The sequence below is a fragment of the Leopardus geoffroyi genome, chromosome B2 (genome assembly GCF_018350155.1).
Source record: "Leopardus geoffroyi isolate Oge1 chromosome B2, O.geoffroyi_Oge1_pat1.0, whole genome shotgun sequence".
NCBI classification, from domain to species: domain Eukaryota; kingdom Metazoa; phylum Chordata; class Mammalia; order Carnivora; family Felidae; genus Leopardus; species Leopardus geoffroyi.
In genome coordinates, this window is record NC_059332.1 from 116,522,563 (window position 1) to 116,543,021 (window position 20,459).

A 20,459-nucleotide genomic window follows, 5' to 3' on the forward strand; every position below is an offset into this window, starting at 1 on the left:
TTTATCATATGATTCTGAAAACCTTTAGGATGAATCAGAACTGTTCTACAAGTAGAACATTAAAAAAAAACAAAACAAAACAAAACAAAGTAGTTTGTAGATTCTAATTTTAAATGGATAGAGGATACGATTTCCGTGGAAAGTGGAAGGATCAGAAATTTTGTGATCAGAGCAGTCCACTGAATACTCAACAAGTGGCAGAAGGGAGAGTAGCAGGGACCTGTATTTGGGGGAGGTAAATTTGAAGTTAGATAAAGAATCTATTCAATCTAGCCCTCCTGATGATAGTTTGCTAAATTGGGGGGTTTTGTTCTGCATTTCAAGGAATTTTTATTGATCAGAGGTAGTGTGTTCAACTTCAATTTACCAGGCATAGGATAGTTAGAGTTGGTTTCAAACATACTATTTGGAGGAGTTTGAAGAACTCTGCATACAAATGCCTTGCTTGAAGTCATTGTCATGGAGATGAATTGCCCTGCCCTTCCTGGTATATATCTGTCAGTGAGTATTCTTGCCAGATATCTGGGCTACAATGGCAGTTATTATCTTATGTATGTGTAAGCTTTAGGTCACTGTAAATTCATGATATAATCTTGTTTGAATAAGATAAATGATACCCTTTGTGAGGAATTTAATAAAATTCTATAGTGCTTGTCTGGGCCAAGTGGCTAGATGTCATTTCAGTTCATAATGGCTCTCTTAGTCCTCATTTTAGTAAGAATATCTGCTACATAGAATAGTATTGATATGCCACAAGCACAGCTTGCTTAGGCGCCATTGGAATACAAATGGTTGCATTTGGTTTATTTTGTCTCTGGTGAAAATGAAAATACTTAAATTTTCTTCTTAATCTGTTTGGAAGGAACAGAGTAAAGAATTAAAAAAAAATTTTTGTCATGTTTATTTGTTTTTGAGAGACCGAGAGACAGACTGCTAGCGGGAGAGGGGCAGAGAGAGAGGGAGACACAGAATCTGAAGCAGGCTCCAGGCTCCGAGCTGTCAGCACAGAACCTGATGTGGGGCTCGAACTCACCAACCGTGAGATCATGCCCCTAGCTGACGTCTGACATTTAACCGACTGAGCCACCCAGGTGCCCCAAGAATTTTTAAGATTAATTCCACAGGGAGACATGTACTATGTTTCCTTATGTAAAAAGAAGAAAGGAGACCAGACCAACTCAGAAGTCTCCAAAAATATCCTTTATTTTGGAAGCTGGAAAGGGCAGAACTTAGCAACAGTACAAGACAAATTTGAAAGGCCTATAAATGCGAGTTTGGACTAGAATACATGCTCTCCTTGTTTCTTTTTTTTTCTCCCTGAACAACTAGATTCAGCATTATTATTTTTTTTTTTTTCCAGCTTACAAGCATTGTTGTGTCTGGATGGCTATTAGTTCAAATTGGACTGATTTTCTAGTTCTATAAAACTCTTCATCTGCATCATGTATCAAGAGCATTGAGTTACTTCCTGCAGTGCACAGCTGGAAATCATTCTCTTTGGCAACATTTTGTTTCATCCCATTTTTGTTTTATACCAATGTGTTCCCCCACACCCACATAGCTCAGAATTTCAGCAGACAAGTATCTCCTTTTCTTCCTTGATGCATCTTAGAACATTTTAAATTGGCAGGTTTTCTTTTGTCTTTCAAATGCTGAAGCACTTGCAAACAGCTCTGTTTGCCAGCCTGAATATTTTTTAAAATGCTCCACAGACCTGAAAGACTTAAATGGAAAGTTAGAGACGTTCAAACAGTTTCCTCTTACTCTCTGAGAAGTGATAGGTGCTTGGCATAAACATGCAGGAGAAATATTAGGTACCAAGAGTAAGAGGAATAATTGGAGGTGGGGAGAGGGGAAAGAGACATCTGTGATGTATTGTAAACAATATGGGATGATTTTTTTTTAATTATTAAGAAATTGACTATATTGAAGAGAAGTCACTGACTGGGTGACTTTTCCATAGCAAATATCTATGTGCCATCTGTTATTATATTAGTGATGGTCTTTGGTAGGTTGACTGTAGATGTTAACAAGAACCATGATTTGAGAAATTAAAATATATGTATTGTGTGTACTGATATATGAACATATATATCAATATCTAAGTAGTAATAAAAATTGTATATGTTAGGCACAGGCAATGAAAAACAACTACTCCCACGATATTTACTTAGTTTAAACTGATGAAAACAAGAAATATATACTTAGATATTATTTTTGCCCGATTACATTAGAAAGATTTTCTTTAAAGACATGAGTTAGGTTATCATCATTTTAAAGTGATGGTTTACCAAACTTCACACATTTCAAGGTAATCAAAAAAGAACATAGTGAAGGGGAAAACAACCAAAAAACCTAGAAGGAAATTTTCACTGTGAAACAATTTTTGAAGTGGCCACTTCTTGGGGCATCTGGAGGGCTCAGTCGGCTAAGTGACTCTTGATTTTGGCTCAGGTCATGATCTCACGGTTCTCATGAGTTCGGCCCCATGATGGACTCTGCTGACAGTGCAGAGCCTGCTTGGGATTCTTTCTCTCCCTCTCTCTGCCCCTTCCCTGCTCGCTCTCTCTCTCTCAAAATGAATAAATAAACGTTAAAAGAAAGTGGCCATTTCTGATTGTGATCATTGTATAAGCATTGGGTCTTTGCGTAAATAATTGTGATTGTTGTCACTACTACTGTTCCTTCACATTTTATCTTAAAGATGCTTAAATGAAACAACTACATGTCTATTTATTTATTTTGTTATAATAAAATTACTCTCTTGATCTTTGTGTGTGTGTGCATGTGTGTGTGGGTGGGGAATGTATAAAGATAATGTAGGGTCTTTATATCCTTCTGGCTTCTTGATCAAAAGAAACAGAAGGCACCAATACTGTTTAACTTAAGCAGAAATGTACTTAAAGTTTATCACATAACTTGCAGAATTTTTGGAAAGTTTTGAGCACAAGGCATGGCGCATGGTGCTCATCAAGGGCATTCCCAGGTCTCACTGCTTGAATAGTCTAGTTAGAGTCTTTCTACAGACATTGCCCTTTACCCCTTCTTTTTCCCACCACCACTGATACTTTTATCTCTTTAGCGGTCATCTTTTTTTTCATTATTCCCTAGCCCTGTTCTTTAAGTGCTTAAGATTCACAACCCTAGGCTGACGTCATGGGCACATGCCCAAACTGTTAAAGGAAGGGGAGAGGAAAGATCTTTCCTACTTCTACTTCCCTAGCAGGGGGTGAGGAACTATGTACCCTTTGTACTAAATACAGTGCCAATTACCTAAGAGTAGAAATGGAGGCTGGAGCCAAGAAATGATAAAGGTCCGGCATAGTTTCACATAGCTTGGATTCTTTGAATTATTTCACTGAGCTAGAATGCCCAAACAGGGTTCTACGTTTCTACTAAATCAAGGGTGTGATCAGTTTACTGGCTTTGGTTTGCCAGATTTCTCTCTAGAAAGAATACACAAGTGCATCTATTTCTTCTCATTCAATAAATTTAAATTTGAGTGTTATAACAGGCTAGCTAGTGTTAACTCTATATTCAATGATGTTATAGAGTAGAAATCCACTGTAAAGGGTATTGAAGTTTCAGTGTGATGAGGGTTATAATAAAATATCAACTAAGTATTGTGTGGACACCAAGAAGGAAACAACAGGGACATCTGGGTGGATCAGTTGGTTAAGCATCTGGCTCCTGGTCTTGGCTCAGGTCATGATCTCGCCATTCATGGGCTCGAGCCACTCATCAGGCTCTGCACTGACAGTGTAGACAGGGATTCTGTCTCTCTGCCCCTCCCCCACTTGTGTGTGTGCTCTCTCTCTCTCTCTCTCTCAAAAATAAAGAAAGAAACTTTAAAAAATAAAAAGGAAGGATATAGCATTTTATGTGGCAAAGTCAGAAAATACTTTCACAGAGCTGGGGTATGGGAGCTGGGTCAGGTCATGAAAGGTGAGTAGATGACCACGCACAGAAAAAGAAAAATATTATAGAATGGATAAGATAATTGGCGAGGCAATGCCTGATGTAGAATTTTCAAAACACCTGGTATAGTTTTAAACAGTAAGATGTCAGTACATTTGATGTGTACAGATAACTTTAGAGAGGTAGATAAGGGCCTGATTATAAATGTCCAGGGGACCAAGGAGTGACTATTCTCCTATAGGCAACAGATAAGTCACAGAGGTTGTTAAAAAGAAGTGAAAAAAAAATGATGTGATCGGACTTAATTTTTAGGAAGATCATTTTCATGACACAGTGGCAGATGAACAGAAGTGGAGCCATGCAGAAAGACAAGTGACGGTGCGATTGCAGTAGAGGTAAGACAGGACAGGTTATCCTTATATAAAAGTATAGACAGACAGATAGATGAGGAGAGAGAGAAAGAGGATGTTAAGGTGGAGACAAAAAAAAATTGGAAGCAGAAATCTTAGAATGGTGAGAAGTCAGACGTATTTTTTCTCAAAGAACCATTTAACATTTTCTAGTTTCTGTGGAATAACAGGAAGGCTGGTTGATGTTCACCTATTAGGTGCGAATGGCAGAGATCTGGGGGATAAAGATGACTGACTCAGTAATGTTTTTGTGGATGGACTTCATGAGGTCAGTCAGTAATGGAAATGAGCATGTGTAAAGGGCGGATGATTTCAACTTTTAAAGAAGAATTTATGAGCCACGAGAGGAACTGTTTTGTAAGTAGCAGTTAAAAGCCAGTTAAAAGAAGCTACTTTTCCTTTCCCAGTGGTTCTAGGGATCCACTGGGGAGATCTACAGAGTGTCACTGTCAGAGGAAAGCAAGGATTCAGTTACAATAAGAAGGCTGAAGCAGTGCTTTCTTAAAATGGAGAAATTTGGAAACAGATTTCAAGACTTACAAAATTATGATGGAAATTGGCCTGTGAGTGTGTGTATGGAAGGGAAAAGGAGAACTGGATGGTGGAAAACTGAGGAATGGTGTAGCAGGTGGAAAGAATTTTCATTTAGAGCTGGGAGGGGAGTAAGGCCAGTGAGTCTTCAGTAATACTAACCCATTTGGGATCACAGTAACTGGGTTTGAAAACTAACAGTGCCACTTAGGTTTGGGGAATTATGTTCTTCATTCTTAAATTTCAGATTCTTTCTAGGCTTCTTTGAACTGAATTCTTTTTGCTACCAGAAAACAACCGTCTAGTTCGCCACCTAGAGAAACATCACCTAAAGCCTAAGAAACCAGTCTGAACTGTGCCACACAGCAGATCACTTACGAGGACATTGAATGCATTTCTCGATGACTCACTTGTACTTCTTCAAAAGACAGCACTTATGTATTAAATATGATTCTAAGTCAAAGTTCTTTATTTTTATGAAATCAAAGCTGGAAGGATTGGAAAGCTGTACGAGGAAAATAGAGTTACCTGCTGATTACTGGCCTGCTGGGGTCTTGGGGAGACTTTCATCTGTTTTGCTGATCTAGCACCTGCTTTTGCTTGTTTCCACTGATTCTGACAGAGATTGAAAAGACAGTTTTCCTCTGTAGTATCTAACAAACTGTTCCCCATTTGATTTAAGAAATGTCAATTTAAAGTTCTATTGTTACTTGCATTGACAATTTATAAAAACCAAGAAATGCAAGAAATAATATATATACATATGTATATGCATGTATGCACATGTACATCTACATATATGTGTATGTGGTTATATACACAGACATATACTTACACATATATATACATGTATAATATTTCTATAGATTCTTTGCCAAATTTTATTAAAATTTCCCCACATACAGAAAAATTGAAAGAATCATCCAGTAAACACTCATATACTCAGCATCTCTTGGAAACTTCATGCTTAAACTCTTCAATATGAATATTACTAACTAGAGTTCAATATTGGTTTACTTTCTTTTTTAAGGTAAAATTTACCTACAGTGAAATGCACACGTCCTCCCTGGGTGTAGCATGTGCTCATTGAGTGTGACAGTTAATAAGTTTTAAGAGATGTGCACACTTGTATAATATAAACTCCCATCAGGAATATTATCATTACCCCAGAAATTGTCTTACGACTCTTTCCGGTCAGTCTACCCCTCAAAGCAATCTTTTTTTTCTTTTTTTTCTATTTTCCCAATAGATTAGATTTGTCTGTTCTAAAAAGTCAAATAATAGAACATGCACTCTTTTTTTGTAAAGCTTCTTTAATTTGACATATTGCTTTTGGGAGTCATCTTGTTCTATACTGAATACATTTCCATTGTGTGAATAAATCACCGTTTCTGTATCAGTTCTCCCACTGATTAAAAACTTGAGCTATTTCCAGGTTGGGTTATTATAATAAGAGCTTCCATGTGCATTTTTGTATAGGTCTTTTCATAGACACATACTGTCATTTCTCTTGGGATTTTACCTATGGGTGGAATGTAGGGTCATGAAGTAGATCTAGGTTTAAATTTATTTAAAAAAAAATGCTTGACTTTTTTCTAATGCCGTTGTACTAATTTACACTCCCAACAGCAGTGGAGTAGAGTTCCAGTCCAGTTGCCCACAAACCTTCAAACATTTGGTGCTGTCAATATGTTTAATAATCTACCACTTACTGTAAAGCATAAGAACCTTGGAGATATGTAGGTCTATTTACCATGATCTCTCCACCCACCATTTCTTTCTTATAATTGTCATATGTGTTACATTAACATACACTGTAACCCTCCCTGCCCAACCCCCACCCCCAAAATATTATATATTTTTTCTTTAAACATTCAAATGTATTTAAAGAACTTAAGAGGGGCACCTGTGTGGCTCAGTTGGTTAAGAATCTGTTGATTTTGGCTCAGATCTTTTTTTCCTCAAAAAAAAGAACTTAGGAAAAAGTCTATCAGTTTTTTTTTTCAAGTTTACTTACACTTTTTTTCTCTCATCTCCAATTTTCTATTAATCCCATGCTGTTATTTTTTTTATATTCTAGATACTGCATTTTTCAGTTCTATAATTTATATTTGATATTTTTTGTAGTTTCTATTCATCTACTGAAACTTCTTATTTGTCTTTTCATTGTAAGCATTTTTTTGTGTGTGTCCTTGATTATGGGTATAAAAGCTGCTTAAAAATATTTGTATGCTAACTTCAGTATCTGGGTGATACCAGTGTTGATCTATGCACTGCTGTAAGCATGGGTAGCATTTTATTGTTTCTTCGTATGTTTAATAATTTTTTTAAAAAAGTGCATCCTGCATATTGTGAATGATACATTTATAGAAACTCAGGTTCTGTTATGTTTTTCTGAAGAATAGTCCTCCATTTTTTATTTCTGTGTTATATCAGTTGGTTAATGAATGTGGATTCAAACAGCAAACTGTAGTCTTTCCTGTGGAATGCAGCTACTGTAGATTTATGTGTTGTTCTTTTAGCCCCAGTTTGTATACTTGGCATCTGCCTGGGTCATATTCAGGTCTGGCATCAGTGAGAGATTTGGGAAGAGTTTATACACATACTTTGAGGCTCCTTTTACAGGTTTTTCCCAATATTTTTCCTTCACTTCGTAGCAGCTGTGGCTGTTCATAATTCCGGCCTCTGTTTTTTCAAGATAGTTTAGAAAAAGACAAACAGACAAGAGACACTGTGGAATTCTACTTGACTTTTAGCTACTGTGCCCTGTGCACTCTGAAACGCATCCTGTATCTTCCCCTTTCCAAGCACACACATCCCTCCCAGCTTACCTGTTTGGGGTTGTTCTCCATTGCTTTTAGGTATTTGGGATTTTTTAAAAATATATTTTGTTTAGAATTCATGCCTGTTATCTGTGAGAAGGTTGGTTCACTGGGAGCTACCCCACAATTATTAAGAGTAGAACTTGTATATGCAGGTTTTAAAAACGCTTCTGCTCTTTGAAACCAGAATGTGGAATTTTGAGGTTGCAAATCATCACAATAATGCAAACATCTACAAACATACCATAGTATTTGGATGAGCAAAGATAGTATAAAAACATCCAAATGAAAATTTGGTGAATTTTGTAAATATTAGTCATATTTTGAAAAATTGCTGTTTTTCAATTATAGACTATCCTTTTCTAGATTATTTATTAAATGTATAAATTATGTTATACCATACACAAAAATGAACTCAAAAATGGATGAAAGACCTAAATGTAAGACAGGAAGCCATCAAAATCCTCGAGGAGAAAGCAGGCAATAACCTCTTTGATATTGGCCACAGAAACTTCTTACTCAACGTGTCTCTGGAGGCAAGGGAAACAAAAGCACAATGAAATATCGGACCGTCTTCAAAATAAAAAGCTCTGCATGGCAAAGGAAACAATCAGCAAAACTAAAAGGCAACCAACGGAATGGGAGAAGATATTTGCAAATGACATATCAGATAAATAGTTAATTTCCAAAATCTATAAAGAACTTATCAAAGTCAACACCCAAAAAACAAATAATCCAGTGAAGAAGTGTGCAAAAGACATGAGTAGATACTTCTCCAAAGAAGACATCCAGATGGCCAACCAACACATGAAGAAGTGTTTAACATCTCTCATCATCAGGGAAATACAAATCAAAACTATAAGGAGATACCATCTCATGCCTGTCAGAATGGCTAACATGAACAACTTAGGCAACAAAAAATGTTAATGAGGATGCGGAGAAAGAGGATCTCTTTTGCACTGCTGGTGGGAATGCAAACTGGTGCAGCCACTCTGGAAAACAGTATGGAGGTTCCTCAAAAAACTAAAAATAGAACTACCCTATGACCCAGCAATTGCACCACTAGGTATTTATCCAAGGGATATATGCTGTTTTGAAGGGTCACATACACCCCCATGTTTATAGCAGCACAATCAACAATAGCCAAAGTATGGAAAGAGCCCAAATGTCCATCGATGGATGAATGGATAAAGAAGATGTGGTATGTATATACAACGGAATATTACTCAGCAGTCAAAAAGAATGAAATCTTGCCATTTGCAACTATGTGGATGGAACTAGAGGGTGTTATGCTAAGCAAAATTAGTCAGAGAAAGAAAAAATCATATGACTTCACTCCTATGAGGACTTTAAGAGACAAAACAGATGAACATAAGGGAAGGGAAACAAAAATAATATAAAAACAGGGAGGGGGACAAAACAGAAGAGACTCATAAATATGGAGAACAAACTGAGAGTTACTGGAGGGGATGTGGGGGGGGATGGGCTAAATGGGTAAGGGGCACTAAGGAATCTATTTCTGAAATCATTGTTGTACTGTATGCTAACTAACTTGGATGTAAACTAAAAAATAAATTTTAAAAAATGTATACATTATGTAACAGAATATATTGTTGTTTTCTTTATAGTAATCATATTCTAATCTCCAAAGAAAATATATAGGTAGAAAAAATTTTATCTGGTTTTTTGTTCAGATTTTGTTATCCCACAAATCCAGCTAAATTTATTTAGTCTGCATACTATTCAGAAAAAAAAAAAGTCAATCATAATTGTATGGGTAATGATGACTGGCTTTTATGTCATTAACATTACATGACCTCAAATTGAATTAAAAGGCTGTAAGTCAATACTCTATAAGGGTTCACCAGCTATTTGTAGTTTATTTATATTCACAATGTTTACATAATCTTAACCAAGCAACCCGTATTGAAAGTGGAAATAAATATTACCCTGCTGCTTTTGAATGGGAATAAATAGGTACAGTTTAATAGATTTAACATATAATGGAAGTGGGCTGCAATCTCTAAAACAACCTGCTGAAGATTCAATAAAAGCTCAGATATTGACTGACTCTTCAAACTGGTTGTTAGCAACTAATTGGAGACCTTCCCTGACCAATATAGTTTACTGATTTTTGTAAGAAATAAACAGTAAAATAGCTGATAAAATTTTAAAAGGCAACTGTTTCCTAACCACAAAGCAAGGCAATTAAATTGAAAAGGTTAATTTTGAGCACCTGATCAGTAAGTGTAACAGAAACAAATCAATGGAAAGAACTGAAAGATAATAAATGTAAATTTTATTAATTTCGTTGTTTATGGGTAGAAAACTCTATGAAACAACAAAAGACTGGCAACTGGATAAGTCCTATCCATTACAGTGGGTGTAAATGGATAAGCATTGCTGAGGACCAAATTTTGGCTCTTTTTTATGCCCTGATAGGTATCCAGCTTCGGCTCAGGTTATGACCTCATGGTTCTTGAGTTCAAGCCCCGCATAGGGCTCTGTGCTGACAGCTCAGAGCCTGGAGCCTGCTTCGGATTCTGTGTCTACCCTCTCTCTCTCTGCCCCTCCCCCACTCACACTCTGTCTCTCTCTCTCTCAAAAAATAAATAAACATTAAAAAAAATTAGAATACGTTTTCTTGGTTAAAAAGCTGAATTCAAATCTTAGTTATCAATCTTACTAATTCATAATTTTGTACATATTGCTTTTCTTCTCTGAGCTGCACTGTCTTCATTTGTAAAATGAGACTGATAAATTCTATACAATGGGGTGATGGGGGGATTAAGTCTTATTACTTAATGAATATGAAATAGCTTCTGAATCAGTGTTACTTTTCTACCTATAATTCTTTTATAGCCATGTCATGTCGTTCACATTTTATCCACTTAATTCTGTAGGGAAATTGGGGTGTAATTCAATTCTATGTTTTGGACCACACAATATACAGTAAAGTAGTTTTCGCCAGCCATCTTTCCTTTATGGACCCCTCCCATGATTACTCAGACCTGAGAAAGTGGAGGTTGAGCCTCCTCAAATCAGGTTCCACACAGGACTGCTCCAAAGCCGGGCATAGGGAGACTTACCCATACCTACAAAACAGACTCAAGGCCAGGGTCAAAATCAGAACTAGTCAGAGTTGAAGGAGGAGACAAAGATCACAGAGAAAAACCGACAGTGTCCTGGGGCAGTTTTAGACATGTTGGCCACTGCCTGAGATGCCTTTTGTGTAAGTGAGCTGGCTTTGTTTGGAAGGATAAGAACAGGCTTAACTACCTAAACTCCTACTACAGGCCAGCAAGATAAGAAGTAGAGTTTTGCCCTCCTGAAAACAGCGTTATCTCTTCCTTCTAATTACCAACTTTGTTCTATGCTATACACTAAAATTATAAAGACCTGGGGGAAAAAATCCCACTAAAACAAATCACTAACAGTGACAAGTAAGCAGCAGTTTGTGTTGATGTCTATGTGAACCATTAAGTATCCTCTGTGTGTAATCTATGTATCTAGATCTGTATCCATATCTATATCTATATATCTGTATCTGTATCCATGTCTGTATAATCATATAATCTAATGGGTTAGAATAATTCTAAAGTCAACTACTCAGTCACTCAACATTTGCTTAAGTTTTCCAGAAAAAGTCCATACTCATATGCTATTCCCTCTGCCTGGTGAATTTGTTTTTTTCCTTTTCTCTACCAGATAAACTTCTATTTCTCCTTTGAGATTTAGCTCAAGATCACTTCCACAATAAGCCTATCTCAATGGTATTTTATTCTCAAATCTTTTATGGTACCTGGCATAGTATGTGCTCAATGCATTACAGTTAAATGCAAAATGGGGATGAATGGCAGAAGAGAAAGATGGGCAGACATATCATATTTATTTAATCATGTATCATTTACAAATATAGAGAATAAAGTGTCTAAGGTGGAGAGATAATGTTTTGGGGATGATCAAATTATTTTAAAATTTATAATGTGGTTAACTTCACAAAACTGAGGTAGTTTCCAATAAGCCTGTATACAAGGAAGACTAAAAAAAAGTTAATAACCGTTGTACTTACAGTAATTTACCATTTAGAAAACACTCTATATTTCCTCATGAAATAAGTAACAATAGCTTTATGAATGGCTAATATTTTTCTGATCAACAATCATCTGTGCACGTCTTAACGATAGAATGTCTCATTTAGTGAGGGTCAGAGCAAATAGATGAGGGAAATGAGGGGTTTGGGGAAATAAACTTATCAGGAAGAATGAATGAGATAGTGGCTGCAATTGAGTAAAAAAGTAAGTTTTGACCTTCTGGCAAACAAGGCAAAATTGGAAACCTCAAGTAACTATTCGCTGGAGAAAAGCACAAGGCAGGAGGGCCAGCAGGCTCAGGCCTCGCTAGATTAGAGCATCAGAACTGAGGGATTTTAGAGGCTGGTGAATTATGGAGAGGGAGGGAAGAGAGAGAGAAATAGTCTGAAGGCAACTTTTTGGGAGACCCTGAGAGTGACTGATATGATAATTGTGGTGCTGGTCTTAGGAATTCGCTTACCTCTTCGAAATTGTTGAGAATGATTACAAAAGAGATTAAAATCATTTAAAAATCTTTCTCATTCACTGTACTGTTACTTCCTTCAGTGCAATTCTAAGGTCAACCAGGACCACAAATTAGCACTAGATTCAGGTAGGGTATCATTTGACATTGTAGAGAACAAGCACAAGAGTGATTAAAAGGATAGATTCTGGAACCAGATTCCGTGGTCTCAAATCATGGCTCTGCTATTTGCTATCTGTAATCCTAGGCAAGTTACTGAACGTCGTAATAAAATAAGGGCAATAGTAGCATGCTGCTCATGTGGGTGCCATTTGAAGCAAATTAGCCCATGAAGCCAGAACAATGCCTGGAACATTATAAACATTCAGTAAGGCTGGTGATGAGGATGAGGGTGAAGGTGAAGATGATGCAAAGAACATTTATGTGGCCAATCTTTGGAGTTCCTTCATTTTATAAATATACTGAGTGCTTACTCTGTACCTAGCACGTGCTAAGTTTGTAAGATAAGGAAGAAAACACCTATGAACTCAAAACTCTGGGGATCTCAGGAAAACGTTGGGACATAAGATTTAGTTAATAAAGGTCTTTCTAGCAGAGGTCTAATTAATGTAGACCTACTTGGCGTGTGTATAGAGCAGAGACCACCTAGATGGTTAGCACGTTCTGTATATAAATCGAGTCAAATCGTCAGGAATCGCAGATGTATTTTCTCTGAGACAAGTTTTTCAGTTAAAGAGTGGCTTCTGACAAATGGCTTTACCATATTGTCAGGAAATGAAGTCCATAAAATGCAAATACTAGCAATGTATGAGGCAAAATTGACATGAAGTTTTAGAAAAACCTGAGTTCATATGGAATGAAAGGCCTTCCCAACTATACACTGTCATGGGTCTCTGTGATTTTACCTGAATGAGCTTAAACATCTATTGTATCTAAGAAATAATTGCTGGTATATGATCGTGGACCACTATAACTACTTGTTTCTGATAACTCATTGCTATATAATATGGCTTTGTAGCACAGAAGGCAGTAAAGAATGGTTTTCCAAAATCTTTCATCATTTGCTATTTTCTCCAGTCTGAATAAAATGAATTATAACAACCACTTAATGCTACACAATAATTGGAGAGTAAAAATGGCCACAGAAATCATAAACACTTAGTTACACAAAATCTTTATATACGATTATAGTTTACTACTAAATACAAAAGAGCTGAAGTGGAAGATGGAAGATTCAGTAAGATCTTTTGCCAATGACATGAAGAGAAGATATTTTATAAGTTTATTTTTATTAATTTGGGGGGGGGCGGTGGGAGAGGGGCAGAGAGAGGGAGACAAAATCCCAAGCAAGTTTTGTGCTGTCAGCACAGAGCCAGATGTAGGGCACGAACCCATGCACTGTGAGTTCACAACCTGAGCCTAAATGAAGAGTTGGTCACTTAAGTGACTGCACCACCCAGGCACCCCTGAAGGTCTTTGTTTTTTAAGTGTGTTAGAGACACGGCTTTCTTCCTAATTAAATGTTAGAGGTTAAACATTAAGAAGATAGCTTTAGATTTTATATTTAAGACTGAAGAAGAAATGTTCATTTGAGAACACATGCTATTTATGTAGAGTAGTTAATTAAACCAGATATTCAATTATCACTGATTATTTAATTTTCAATTAATTTAATGCTCTGAAAAATATCCTATCTTAATTTCATCTTAAAATGCAGCAAAATCATACCATGTTGCTTCTGGCCCACACATCTTCATTTATCCTTCTTTTTCAGGTTTATTCCCTGCTGTCCTGAATCTTGCTTCCAATGCTCTCATCACCACAAATGCAACATGTGGAGAAAAAGGACCTGAAATGTATTGCAAATTGGTAGAGCATGTCCCTGGACAGCCTGTGAGGAACCCCCAATGTCGAATCTGCAATCAAAACAGCAGCAATCCAAATCGTATGTATTTTATTTTTTTTAAATATTTTTTAACGTGTATTTATTTTTGAGACAGAGAGAGACAGAGCATGAACAGGGGAGGATCAGAGAGAGAGGGAGACACAGAATCTGAAACAGGCTCCAGGCTCTGAGCGGTCAGCACAGAGCCCGACGCGGGGCTCGAACTCACGGACCGTGAGATCATGACCTGAGCCAAAGTTGGACACTTAACTGACTGAGCCACCCAGGCGCCCCCATATCGTATGTATTTTAATACATGTTTGCATGGCACTGGCTAAGATCTGTAGTTGAGAGACCTTTTTTTTTTTTTAATTTTTAACATTTATTCATTTTTGAGAGAGAGAGAGAGAGAGAAACAGAGCGTGAGTAGGGGAGGGGGAGAGAGAGAGGGAGACATAGAATCTGAAGCAGGCTCCGGGCTCTGAGCTGTCAGCACAGAGCCCGACATGTGGCTCGAACTCACAAACTGTGAAATCATGACCTGAGCCAAAGTCAGTCGCTTAACTGACTGAGCCATCCAGGCACTCCATGTAGTTGAGAGACTTTGAGGTGAAGTTGCATTCAAGTCAAAGGGTTTGTGGTCCCCAAATTCCTAGACCTTTTCTTCCATTGGGTGCTTCTTTATACCTCTTCTGTACCATCTGACAAACATTACTGGAGTTCTCTATGTGTACCAGGTATAGTGCTTGAGAAGAGTTTTCTAGCTGAACACCTGTGGCAGTCATTAGGTTCACTACCTCCAGAATCACATCTGAGGATGTGGTTATTAGTGCAGGCTTTAGTCATTTGTTGGTCACTTACGCGCCAGGTACTCCGGTGAAGATCAACAGGAATAAGGTATGGTCCCTCGCTGCGACCAGTGAAGAAATAGGCAAAAGGTACAAAGTAAAGAATGAGCATAGGGGTCTGAGGGAGAGAGAGGAGGGTTACAAATTAGTCTTGGTGCAAGTGAAGGCTTGCCAGAAGTGCCATCTAAGCTGAGACTCCAGGACAAGTATTAAATATGCAGGTAAAGAAGAGAGAGTGAGAAGAGACGAAGAAATGCCAGAAAGATCAGAATGAGATAGAAAACCTTACTTGCTCAGGGAACTACAAGTAGTTGGAATGGCTAGAACTAAAAGCATCAAAAAGCAGAATGTAGAGATGGGTCTTGTGCAGAGGCTGGAAGTGGATTATGAAGGTTCTTAAATACCACAAGAGGGGAGTTTTAAGGACAGGTGTCGTACAAAGCCCTCTTGCTGGCTTCTATGAACCACACTGACGTCTCAGATTCATATATGTGTTTATTCGGCAAGCATATGAACCCCTGCTGCTAGCAATGCATTGTACTGAAGTATAATGGTAACTCATACATAGTTCTTGACTTGAGCGACTTAGGGGGGGGAATAGGGGAAGCAGAAAAGTAAATTGAGTGTTAAGGGAACATGAGAGAGGCGATTTAACTATTTCTGGGAGAAAGTGACTCATGTACTGCAGAAAGAAGAGTAAGATGAAAAGTATTATAAAAGAAAAAGCATACACAAGTGTTGGAGTTATGGAACAGCGTGATACGTTCAGATAATGATAAGTAATTTGGTTTAATGGGTAAGGAATTTATATGGAGAAGGGGAGAATGGTGTGAGAGGATTCTAGAGATGGAGGTTGATTTAGAGATACACGTTGGGAAGTTATCAAATCTGTTGGGGAGGTTAATAATGTGAATACTTAATGTCAAAGAGGTGAGTTCTAATGGGGATAAAACTTCACAATTATAGCATTTTAAAATTTGCTTAGTTTCCTTCTCTTTTTAAGCTAAAAACCTATAAAATGAAAGAAGTTTTCTCTCACAATTTGCATTTTTTTTTACCTCAAAATAAAGTTGGAAGGCCTTGTGTGTTCTTTATTGGAACTAGTTAAAGGGTAGAATGCATGGTCCCCTCTCTATTATATAATTTAGAGATGCTAAAGACATTATGTTTGGAGAATTGGAACTTTTGTGATTAAAACCGGTGGTCTTGTGTATCACAGAATGTTTAAAAAATCTTAAGATGGCAACTACCAGAATCTTCCATGTCTTTAATGACTCTGATTATTTCTGTGATTCAGATTATTATGATATAGGTATGAGTGAGGAGTAATGGAACACATCTCACCTGTTGGCTTATTTTTTAGAACAATAAGGGCAGAGGACCTGGGTCAAAGCCCCGGGGAAGCATCAGAAGCTAAGGGAGGTAGATTTAGTGGAATCCAGGAAGGCAATAAAGAGAAACAGAATCCAAGGAAGGAAGGCAGAAGATTCAGGTACCATGCTTGTGAGGAAGGAAAGAATTTTCAGGAAGAATGAATAATCAACAATGTTAGCTACTTCAAGATATTGAGTAAGAAAAGTATAAAATAGATTTTCCTTGATTTTGACAATATGGACATCCATTGGTAAACTTGTCAAAGCAGTCAGTGGATGGATGAGGCAAAAGCCACATTCAAGAGTTAGTGAGTGGTAAAAAGGAAAGAAAGAAGTATAGGGGTGTTCTCTCAAATATCCTTGGTGTGAAAGAGAATGGTTGTGGTGTTTTGAAGGTTTTCAGAGATGGGGAATTAGAGCAAGTTTCAGTCGAAAGGAGAGGCCAGGAAACTTGAGGATAAAGTGACAATGGGGGTGTAGTTCTCTAGAGGTAAAAACAGATGAGTCACTGAGCACAGGTAAGAAGGCATCTTTTTAACTCATCAAATCAGAAAGAGGGAGGATGAGTAGAGGTAGATAGAAGGGAGTATTTGGGAGGAAATTCTTATTTAATGCTCTTAATTTTCTTATTAATATGTGTGTCTGGGTGTTCTGTTAAGGAAAGAAGTAAAATTTTGATTAGCCCCTTTAGGTAATAGGAGAATTGCTGAGCCATAGTGAGAATAAAGTGAGAATTCTATATGGGGTGTAATGGAAGAATCAAATGTTTGTGCTGATCCTCATGGAGTTTTACAGAGAAAGTAGAATGGAAGAATAAGGTGGCAAGAAAATTGAAGTCAAGTCTGGAAGATAAATGATGGACTATGAGCTTTAGGTTCATTAGGGAAGAAAATGAAGCCTGATGGGGAGAAACTGCCATTGGTTTAGACTGGTAGCCTTGATGATTTGATAAAGAATGTGAGAAAGGCTAGAGGCATGGAAATGGTGGGGAGGGGGTGGAGACGATGCACTGGGCAGAAAGGGGGAGTTAGGTAAAGTATGTAAAGTTGTGTGTGTGTGTGTGTGTGTGTATACATGCATATATGTGTTTATATATGTATGTATATAAATATAAATACATATATGTGTAGTTCCTGACTACAAGTACAAGGTTAGGATAAATAAGGCTTGAACATGGAAGGCAATTAAGCAAATATTCCAAACAGTAAACTCAGGGCTTATTATCTGGTACATATTATAAATGATGTAGAGTGGCGCCTGGGTGGCTCAGTCCATTAAGCATCTGACTCTTGATTTCAGCTCAGGTCATGATCTCACAGTTGGTGAGACTGAACCCTGCATCCAGCTCTGAGCTGACAGTGCAGAGCCTGCTTCGGATTCTCTCTCTCTCTCTCTCTGTCTCTCTCTCTCTCTCTCCCTTTCTCACTCCCCCCGCCCCATGCTCTCTTTTTCTCCCTCAATAAATAAATAAATAAACTTAAAAAATAAAAAGTGATGCAGGAGTACCTGGGTGGCTCAGTCGGTTGAATGTCTGGCTTCGGCTCAGGTCATGATCTCACAGTGCATGAGTTTGAGCCCCACGTCGGGGTCTGTGCTGACAGCTCAGAGCCTGGGGCCTGCGTCAGATTCTGTGTCTTCCTTCTCTCTGCTCCTCCCCTGCTCATGCTCTGTCTCTCTGTCTCTCTCTCTGTCTCTGTCTCTCTCAGAAAAAAATGAACATTAAAAAAATTTTTTTTTTAAATAAAAAATAAATAAATAAAAAGTGACGTAGAATTTCTGAGAAGGAAAACATTAGTGGGAACTGAAGTATCGAGAGGAAGTTCCAAGAGGCGGTCAGATTCAGCTGAGAATTAAAAAGCTGAATTGCCTGAGATTAGAAGGAAAGGTATTCCAGGAAAGGAGAAAAACAAAGAAATGTGTACAGTCACAAAGGAAGGAAGGAAGGAAGATGGAAAGCTTGGGGTGGAAAATAATTGAGGGGAGACCCTTTTTTAAAATTAAATATATATATATAATTTTATTATGTAAAATAGTATAAATATTTATGTATTATAAATAATAAACTTATTAAATAATTTATTTATTATAAATACTAAATACATAATCATATAATTATTTATTATCAATTATATATATGAATATTTAATTCTTGAGCGAGAAAGAGAGTCCATAAGTGGGGAGAAGCAGAAGGAGAGAATCCCAAGCAGCCTCTGCACTGTCAGCATGGAGCCCAATGCAGGACTTGAACCCACGAGCTCACAAGATCATGACCTGAGCTGAAATCAAGAGTGGAACACCTAACTAAGCGACCCAGGTGCTCCAAGTGGAGACTCTTGGTTGGAAAAATGAATGAGGTGCATTTGCTAAACTGAGTCCATGAGCGATCCTGTCATTTCCCCCTTCAGAGTTATATAGTCAGGGTCTCTTATGTCTCCATGGAAGACGTCCATATTTAAGCAAGCCTGTCCCATAGGTTTATATTGGGACAGAAGTGACAGATTGTTTTAGTAAAGCAAGATACACAGGAAGTATGTCTTATATTTCCTCATTCTTATTTACCTGAGTGTTTTTATTTTTAAACTTTTTTTTAATATTTATTTTTGAGAGAGAGAGAGACAGACAGACAGACAGACAGACAGAGTGTGAGCAGGGGAGGGGCAGAGAGAGAGGGGGAGACCCAGAATGCGAAGCAGGTTCCAGGCTCCGAGCTGTCAGCACAGAGCCTGATGCGGGGCTCAAACTCACCATGACCTGAGATCATGACCTGAGCTAAAGTTGGTTCAGAAGCTCAACCAACTGGGCCACCCAGCTGCCCCTGCCTGAAGTGTTTTTTAACCTATCATAATCTGGATTTACTTTGTGTGATTAATTTTAAGCTACCACCTTCATTACATTTCAAAGTCTTGTTTTGGAACTAGAGATAGGGAAAGAACATACCCCATAAGAATAAAAATCTAGCAATAAACTACATGAAAATGTTTTAGGAAAAGTTGGAGCACCAGATGATAAAATTTTACAAATGCATTGAACTGCTAGAACACATCAGGCAGGTCTGTGCGTAATCACCATGCAAAGAAAAGGAAGCTTGAACTTCCGGTTACTAGATTATGCTTTCCAATTATAAATTAGCAGTTTGAAAGATTTACTTCATCAACGATTCCCTGGCCAGTATTCTGATGCAGTTAGCCCTTGGATTTACTTGTGTAGCTATCCCTGTTGAGGATGTTATAAGTTTCTATCTCATTCTACATAAGGGAAGTATGCCAACAATTAATCAGTATTTGCAAATTAATTATGATTAAACTTTCATAATGGGGATTATGGTTAATTGTTGATTCATCTCCCAGTCCTCATTTTCGTGACTAATTCTCATATCAATTTGACCTGAGGTGGCAGATATAAAACTTTCCAATTAGAAAGCTTCTCCCAGAATTACCTGAGCCACAAATTTGATTTGGAAATATGGTTGTGGGTGTGTTTTTCTATCACATATTAAACCCACAATCTGTAAATAAGATTCCAGAGGATGTTTGGGGAATGTTTGTCGTGGTATTTATTTTCCTTCAGAAGCAATGCCAGTAATATTTCATTTATGGCTGATTCCTGACGTGTCAATTTCAACACGCATTGACACCACAAGGGCATTTGTTTGATATTTAGTTATGCTTATGGTATTTGCTGTCATTATAAAGACCTGACACCTTTGCTATAGCTTCAACAGAACAAGTTCACTAGTGCTAATTATTAAATACGTTCAGCAGTTTTACTTTTCATTAATGAGGTAGGATGCCTCATCTCAGTGGACTGCTAATGTGATAAGACTTGAGACAAAACAAAGTCCATCCAGTTGTTTAGTTGAATTAAATCATTTATCAGTAAAAATAGAACATTTTTGTTCTGTCCTATGCTCTCATGTTCCCATAAGTAAGTCAAGGACATAAACCTTTATGTTTTTAATTAAACAAGTGATAGCAGTCTACTTTAACAAAATTAATCTAAAAATATTCACAATCTAAAGATGGCAAACTTAATGAATATTCAGTTTTGAATAAAATTTTTCTTTTGAAGATGACTTGACGTTATTATCAAATTCCTATTGCATTGAGGACTTCATT

The 20,459-nt window shown here is 37.4% G+C and overlaps 1 protein-coding gene across 8 annotated transcripts in view; it reads left to right on the forward strand.

Annotated features, from left to right (window-relative positions):
- LAMA2 (laminin subunit alpha 2) overlaps window positions 1-20,459 on the forward strand; it is a 614,828-nt gene that overhangs the window by 130,727 nt on the left and 463,642 nt on the right. For all 8 annotated transcript variants that reach the window (XM_045499528.1, XM_045499531.1, XM_045499530.1 and 5 more), the window contains exon 2: window positions 14,013-14,183. In XM_045499528.1, the coding sequence (XP_045355484.1) occupies window positions 14,013-14,183 (171 nt within the window). The remainder of the gene's footprint in view (window positions 1-14,012; window positions 14,184-20,459) is intronic.